Genomic DNA, 8374 nt, shown 5'->3' on the forward strand with positions numbered 1-8374 from the left:
GATTTTGGCAAATTATCTGCAAAAATAATTTCGCTTAAGGTATTTTGAAGCTTCGTTAAGACTTAAAAAAATAAACAATTTAAAAGGAGAAAGGGTAGATAGCCATGGAGTGTCGTCGACATCATTCATAATTGTTATGAAATTCAAAACATTTCATTTCACTTTTCAACTTGAGAGATTAAAAATAACACGAGACCATATTTTTTTCAATTTTTCAGATTATACCGCTCAGCCTCCAGATTACGTCAATGCTGTTCCTGTTGAAGTCCAGTTAACTCCCATTCAAGATTTCTGTGATGCCACGGATACTATTTTAGTTAGTATAGGAGACAGCTTGACACAAAAAACAGCCGAAATGCTCAGCCACTTCAACGTCCTTAGTATGGAGATAAATACGTTATTGAACTCTGGACCTGCCTTTGAATACCCTGTCATTCGAGAAAATTTAAACCTTTATAAAATTAACTTGAACAGCAAGTTATTGAAAATCAAAGAAAAACTCCAAACCCTTTTACCAGACATCAGAGCAGGAAAAGAAGGAGCAAAGGAGTTGAATAATTTGTTGGTGGAAGCCAATGAATCACCATTTGAATTCGTTAAAAGTGAAGCATTCCTCAATTCACGAAGCTTGGAAATTCGTGCACTTAATTTGTTAACTGATGGATTTAATGAATATTCTTTAAAGAATTTTAGAGTAGCAGATTTTAAGCAACCCACAAGAGCACAAATTATGATGAACTACCTCCACGTCGTTGTTTTAGACGTCAATATCTTGCAATCAAAACAAATCACGCAAAAGTTTTTACAAAATGAAAAAATCAACTCCTCCTTTTGGTATAATAACGATGCTAAGGCCAGTGAACTGGGAAAACAAAAGAAGCTTTTCAAAAACTTTTTGGAAGCCAATCAAAACTCTAACAAGTTTGGTTACCTCATTTCAATCAATTTACGAGACGAAGACCAACCAATCAGGGTTCAAGCTAAAAGATCTGGTGTTGCTGACTCGTTGGATTTCATTATCCCTGATGTACGTCAAATAGGAAAACCTAAAGTGACCTTTGTATCTTACGACCATTTCAAAATTTCTGTCACAAAACCAAACAATACATGGGTGACTCATTTCTTGGTGGAATACTGGTCAATCATCGATGACAGCGAAGAATCTAAAACATCTCTCAAGTTTGCTTTCAGTCAGCAAAATACACAAAACGTCACCATCACTAACTTAAACCATTTGACTACATACAAATTCCGTATCGTCCATGTGACAGAATTTGGTATTTCTCCAAACGGTGAAATAGTCAGTGTGACAACTAAACCATCCTCCGAACCAACCATGCTGAAATTTCAAAGTTCTGAAAGTTCATTGAAGATATCTTGGAGTGAACCAGTCTACCAAGCTAATGGTATCAAGATAGAGGATTATCGTGTTGTTTTGAAAGGTAAGAATATTAGTTTAAAACTCAATGTTTTCTGTTTCCATTCGGACCTAGATCGAAGGATGATGATGATGAATATTTTCTTTATTGCTCCATGAATTTATTATATACACCGGATAAACAACAAGCTACCCAGTGGGCACAGGACGTCCTATGGACGTCCTTAGAAAGTCCATTTTGGACGGGAGGACGTCCGGCGGAGACGTCTATTAGACGTTCTATGGACGTGCAAAATGAAGTCATATCCGTCCGTCCGATTTCGGTCCGAATAAGACGTCCTTATTTGACGCGAAGTGGACGCTATTTGGACGTCTCTTTTAAAATTTGACGTCTGAAGGACGTTTTACCGACGTCATATGGACGCCGGAATGAGCCACTTCATTAATTGGACGTCTGAAGGACGTTTTACAGACTTCATTTAGACGCAAGTACGAGTGAGTGACTTCATTACTTTGACCTTTTTACAGAGTTCATTTAGATGTCAGAACTTTTTCATTTGAAGGTTTTATAGTCAGCTTTCCTCTTTAAAGCATTAAAAAATTCTCTTACGGCCTTTATAATTTTGTTGAGTATTTATGTTTCTTTTCAAAAGAATTTCAATGTCAATTTCTGTAATTGAATTATTCCAAGTTGACAATATCACTTAATATCAATAAATTCAGTTAGTTTTTTCTCGTCAACACAACAACAAAGGTATTAGAAAAGTAACAAAATTAGGTTTTATACTTTGTCGAATATATTATCTTCTGAAGCAAACAACTGAAACAAGTATCGTAACAGGGTGGAAAAAAACTACGTACAAATTTTACGCCTTGATAAAATATATATAATACTTTTGATTCGTGTTGTACAAGATAATGAAATGCTTTGAAAGCTAAGTGCCCATTCTTAATTAGTTAAAAAAAGTCTAATAACAGTCTTTAACTTCTACTCTGGTTATCACTTTTTCCTTCAAGTCGACGAGGGATGAAATCGACGTTGGAAAGTTCTTTCTTCTTCATGCACAACCTTGAAAGGAGAATAACAATTTATGAAAATGATTACAAATAGTTTGATAAAATCAAACAAGGAATGTCTTTTATTTGAGGATAATTATTGACTGTAATCCTCCTCAAAGAAGTGTGCCAAAACAACTTATAAATCTATGGGATACAGGGGAGTTAGTTTGTCACAGTTGTTAGGAGAGACTAATCTACAAAGCAAGTTTTTTGAGATCATAATGTGAGCTCCATTTCACCTTTCTTGATATAAATTGAGGGAACAGGTGCCTCCCTTGAAAGGTTTTGCCTAAAATCTTGGTACTTAATAAAGGGGGTATTTAGAAACTATGATCCCAATTTGATGGATGAATCTAAGGTTTACCTGTAACATGTTGATGATATTTTGGTTCAGCTGGACTGACGAGTTAGATTTATCCAATAGTGTTGATCGAATCTGGAAAACAAAATGAGGAAAGAAAAGTTTTGATATTGGGAAAAAGTAGAAAAACCCTTAAAAACGTCTATAAATGTTTTTAGCTCTTTTTTATAATAGATAGTAATGAAACTACAAAAATTTAAGAACAATGCTATGCTGAAATTGAATTGCAAGGAATGCAAGAGTAAAATTGGGTAAAGAGCCTAAAATATTTTAATCTTGTCCTAAAATAAAAACAGGATGCAGGGTTGAGGGTCAAGAAACCAAAAAACTCTAATCTAATGTTAACTCGATTACCTCCTTCATTTCATTCCTAAGTGGTTAAGAATTTCTCACCGGATCACTGAAACAGGGGTGTATTCGCCAATAATAAAGTTGACTTGTGGTACCTAAAACACACCAAAGAATGGCATACCTTGCTTTGAACAATCAGTTATTTTTGCATTTTCCAGAGGACCAGTAGGGTGGGTACCTGAAAGGTAAAATAACAGTCAATCAGGGTATTCTGATATGAATGAAGCTTTTAAGTTTCTCAAAGAAAACCCACACACAACACCACACGACGCTTTTTTTGATTAAATAATAACGCCTTTTGATCGAAAATCTTTCTCTGGTTTTGTCTTCCTCAACAATGGTGGGTTGTTGTCAACTAATCAAAAGTCACAGTTATTGCAAGTCTCCGGTCCCTTTTTGAACAAAATACTTTTGTCTCCTCTGTTCCTTCAAAAAAAAAGAAATTTGTATTTCCCAAAGAACTTATCGAAACGTTAATTTTCAGAATTTTTTAGCCAATTATTAAAGAAAAGATCGTCTTGGAAATTTCACTCACCTGAAAATGATCAATCTATAGTCTTTGCTCCATCTTTTCAGCATAAGCTCCTTAAAAATGAAAGTGGCAAAAATAATAATCTTATCCCAACATTTTATAAACTGAAGAGCACCACATCATGCTTCGCTCACAATAAAGTTTCAATAAAAAGAATCAAAACAAAACATTCGAAATTTGGCGATTCGAATGTTCAAAGCGAATTTCGTATTCGAATGTTTTAAAAAAAAGAACGTCTCTAAATCAAAACATTCGAAATGCACTTTAGAGAAAATATTTTTCTAAAAATTGAAAAGGCCAAACGCTAGCTAATTAAACCAAATTAAAAATGCCTAAAAAACACAAACTACAGAGACAAACGTTTTGAGAAAAGAAGGCCTTCTTTTATTGCCTATCTCAAGAAGTCTTGATTTCTTGTGTCTTATTGTTTGCAAAATAGAATGAAAAGCTTAAACCAAAAGTCGAAAGAGAACAGTGGTGGAAGAAAAAACCAGGATGTTCAGGAACCAAAATGCAACAAGAAACAAATTTTCTTTAGAACGCTAGGTTTGCGAGCCTGTGTTACGTTACACTACTGTATGAAAACAAACAGAAAGAAGAAATTTTTTGCCACTTACTCTTCTATAATCTTTTTACTTGCATCCTCCACTTTTAGCAATCTTTTGAACCATAAAAAGAAGATGTAAAATTGCCAGAAATATTGAAAAAGGATTGTCCATGACCATCTTTTCTTCGCCTGCTCACGAAGTTTTGCTTTGAAGAATACTCTGTCGCCTCAAAAAAATTTATGGAGAACTTTTATAACGGGCCAATCAGATTGCTGTATTTCATTTTTATTTTCAAAAAGTAGTCGGGGGGTTATTAGAACTAACTGTTTATTAATTGACAGTTAGTAAAAATAATATGAAAATTTTTTTTATGTCTGAATCAAATAGATATGAAAATGAAATTGTTATATTTGTGAAATTCTTGCTGAACGCTCCATTATTTGCATTTACAAAATCAATGTCATGAAATATTGCACCCCCGGCTACAGTCATGTTTGTATTCACTCGTTACCAGACTTCCAATCGCTGGTCTCAATAACATAATTTTAGACGTTCTAAGGACGCCTTTTAGACGTCCTGTAAAATACAAGTCCGTTAAAGACGTCTTAAGGACGTCGAAATTGGACGGGGACGGGCTTTGGACGGGCGGACGTGATATGGACGTCATATAGTCGTCCTCCGGACTTTCTGTGCCCACTGGGTAATTTTGCATTGTTTTCTTATGTCGTAGCTATGTCCACAGTAATGACATTATTATTCACTCTCCTTGCTTCATTACATTTTTTTTTCATTCTTTTTCATCAAAACACGGCCTTTCAATTCCCAAATGAGAATTAAAGTTTTCCTTAGAGAGGCAAACGCATCAAAATAATTGCTAATTGTATCAGTCTATATAATTTCTATTACGTCCATGCTCGCATATATCTTAACTACTCTAAAGAATTTCAATGTGCAAAAAAATCATAAAGTGGTTTAATTTTGATACTTTTTTTCCGACAGATTCTGTTGGCCAAGTCGTTGCAGACCAACAGGTCCAAGATGTTACAAACATCAAGTTTGACAATCTTAATGCCGTCACCAAGTACATTGTAACCGTAAAAGCAATTGCTGAATTTATTCGAAAAGATTCCGCCACCAACACCACCAAAAAGATCCAAGAATACAGCCATCCAGCTACCTTGATTGCCTTCACTGCTGCGAATCCTCTGAATCCAAATTCATTCCAAGCTAATGCTGATTATTACTCTGTTACACTCGATTTGGGGAAATCTAACATCACTCAAGTTCCAAGAGTCACTGGATATGTTGTTCGGTACAGTTTAATGGATTCAACTGGGCGAAACATAAAGCCTGGAACTAGTCGAACACAAAGTTTCCCTGGCAACAATGATCCGAAGAAAATTATTGGCTTGGCATCAGGATTTACCTATGGACTCGAAGTTCAGGTGATTCGATTTCATATTATTCCTAATATAACAAGATAAAGCAATATTCCTAAATGATCTTATTGAATAGCTCCACAAAAGCCACTTCTCTCAAGTATTCATTCTTCCCGGGGGGGGGGCGTACTAGGGTTGCGAGCTGACGGGGGGGGGGTGCAGCCCGACTTTCGACCCTCGGACCCTTACCGGAACTGAAAAGGAAAAAAAAAGGAAAGTTTTGTGAATTTTACGACCCTTTCTGGGGCAAATTTGACCAGTTTGACCAAATTTCGATCTTTCTGGGGGTAAAAGTTGAAATTTTCCTATTTCTTCTACCCTTAGTGGGACTGAAATTTGATTTTCTGATTTTCCCGATCCTTTGCGGGACTTTGGAAATCCAAAAAAGGTACCCTTAAGGGCGGCACATACTGTACCCTCCATTTGCCTAAGTACCCCCCCCCCCCGAGTATTTTGCCAAGTTTTATCTACTGAAGATCTTATCTTTGTCACAAGCAAAAAAATCTGCAAAGTTGGAAAAGAAAACCTTAGAAATACAAATTTTAGTTAGCCAAAAACAGTAGAAATTTATTAACTCGCGTTTTCTACATGCTTTCTTCAGGAAATTACAACAGTTGGGAAAAGTATTTTTTCATCACCTATTTTCATAGTTCGAACTGACCCAAGAGGTAAGAATTTGCACGTAATTACAGAACAATGTTATTTTTTATTGAATCAAACATAAAAGTTAAATTTTTCGACATAAAATATTGATCGAAACATCAGGACCCTTTGAAGAGATCCCAGCTAGCATGGCACACAACGTTGTCTCAACACGTTCATCTAACGTTATTTGAACGTTGTGAGCGTTAAATAAACGTTGAAACAATGTTGTGTACCAGCTGGGATTTTGAGACTACCTGTCAAGTTTGTTTGTCTTTGTTAAAATTATTATATCGAGAATTTTATGATTTCAAAAGGAAAATTCTTTTCGGTATGTGGGTGCCCTAGGAGTTGGGTTTTTTACACTTTCAAAGTCAATTTTGTCATTCTAAGGGTCGCCTTTTCAGCAAAAGTAAGTCCGTGTAAGAGTAAGGGTTTTTAAATCGAATGTTTACTAAATTTCTGAGATTTTACAAAAAATTATAATTAATAAGCTTGGATGGATGCTTTGAAAGTTTCCTATAGACAAATGTTTCACATAGTTTGATTATTAAGAAGATTTTTAGTGCTCTATTCTCTATAATGTAGTTACCAATGGAGGGTACAGCCAATGGACAAGCTGGTCTGTCTGTAACAGAATATGTGGACCAGGTCAGCAAACAAGAAGTCGAACATGCACCAATCCTGAACCTTCCAATGGTGGTACGAATTGTGAGAGTTTGGGACAGTCAAGTCAAACTAAGAATTGCAACTTGAAGTCTTGCTGTAAGGTTTTTATCCAGCTCTCATAAAGTTTTAACGCTAGACTTAAGACATTAGGATCTGAGGATCAAAAAGTTCAAAAATAGTCCAATAAGGCTCAGAATATAGCCTGGAAGTCTGCCAACCCAAATTGAAATAATTCGATTAAATTAAAGATGTACCCGAAATCGACTTTTTCGCCGGAACTTTAAATCTTGAAAAACGTTAAAATAACCGGAGTTCTCAATATATTTTGACCATGATTGTAGAACACCCTTGATTCACGCATTCGCGTAAGTTTCTTTTTCTAAATTTACAAAAACCGAATTACTAAGTAGATCAGAGAAACTTTCTGGAAGAATTTTACGAAATTTAAGTACACAGTGATCAAACTTTTGATTGTAATTATCTGATTGTTTTTTCATTTTTAGTCGAGACAAACATTCAAGAATGCTCATGGAGGTCATACGTGGAGCAGAACAGCGGCTTGATCAAGGTAAAGCATTCGTTATGGTATCTCTGACAGCAATCGAATCTTATTCGTCTCTAGGAGACAAAGTCGATATTTTTTAAATTAAGGTCATTGCTTCCCAGTCAGCTTGTTAGTAGACAAATGCCATAGCACATGCAAAGGCAACACCTTTTTTTCCCTGGGAAAAGTTGAAGATTCCTTTCTTGTCTTCGGTCAAACGACTTTTATATCATTGGTGCAGGCTAGAGCGAAGGCCATCGTGACGTCACTCGTAATCGCGATTTTTTTCCCAATACTTTAGCTCCAGTTTAAACGGCCGACATTTAGTCCCGTCTATTCTAATTGTGAACTTTAAAAGTAGGCAGAAAAGGTTGGCTATCTAAAGTCAATACCTTGCCCACTTTTGACGTCAGCGCAATGTACTGTATTCTTTCAATCTTTTCCAAAAAATTTAATTAACTTTTTGTCCACTTTTTTGCCTATTCTTGCAACTAGAATAGGCCTAGGGTAAAAAGTCGGTCGTCTAAACTAGAGCTTACGTATATTAATATTTTGTTTTCCCTTTACAGGAATGTACTTTCAATAAAAAACGCTCCACGACATCTTTATTGGTCTCTGTCAAAACGAGTGTACGTATTCATGAAGATCCATGTTCATCTTGTTGTGCAAGATACTATGTCACTTTCAATGGACACGAATGTTCTCCAATGCCGATAGACCAAGCAATTTTAAACGAGAGCAAAAAATACGATTGGATCCCTTTCACAATTCGAGGCATCTGTAAACTCAACAATTATTCTGGCAATATTAAAGTGGGTTTAAACGTTGGACAATGCGGTTCAAAAGCGTCT

At 35.6% G+C, this 8374-nt stretch overlaps 2 protein-coding genes and 1 long non-coding RNA gene across 4 annotated transcripts in view; 2 read left to right on the top strand and 1 right to left on the bottom strand.

Moving 5' to 3' along the window:
* The window catches only part of LOC136797572 (uncharacterized), a 64335-nt gene that overhangs the window by 31017 nt on the left and 24944 nt on the right, over positions 1-8374 (top strand). The gene's annotated exons all lie outside the window — the stretch shown is intronic.
* LOC136798310 (uncharacterized) overlaps positions 1-8374 on the top strand; it is a gene marked incomplete in the record, with an annotated part of 31045 nt that overhangs the window by 1336 nt on the left and 21335 nt on the right. The window contains 6 exon segments of the mRNA XM_067054901.1: positions 219-1442; positions 5229-5674; positions 6270-6336; positions 6899-7075; positions 7483-7547; positions 8093-8312. Of these exon segments, the coding sequence (XP_066911002.1) occupies positions 219-1442; positions 5229-5674; positions 6270-6336; positions 6899-7075; positions 7483-7547; positions 8093-8312 (2199 nt within the window).
* LOC136798331 (uncharacterized) lies at positions 2102-4584 on the bottom strand. 2 transcript variants are annotated; one of them, XR_010845378.1, is made up of 5 exons: positions 4299-4584; positions 3685-3734; positions 3271-3327; positions 2802-2873; positions 2102-2447 (listed from the first exon to the last, which is right to left on the bottom strand). It is a non-coding gene; the product is annotated as an uncharacterized lncRNA (long non-coding RNA). The 2 variants fall into 2 exon arrangements; XR_010845377.1 differs by having other exon boundaries at positions 3685-4584.

Source organism: Clytia hemisphaerica, unplaced genomic scaffold (genome assembly GCF_902728285.1).
Source record: "Clytia hemisphaerica strain Z4C2 unplaced genomic scaffold, Clytia hemisphaerica genome assembly, whole genome shotgun sequence".
Classification (NCBI taxonomy): Eukaryota; Metazoa; Cnidaria; class Hydrozoa; order Leptothecata; family Clytiidae; genus Clytia; species Clytia hemisphaerica.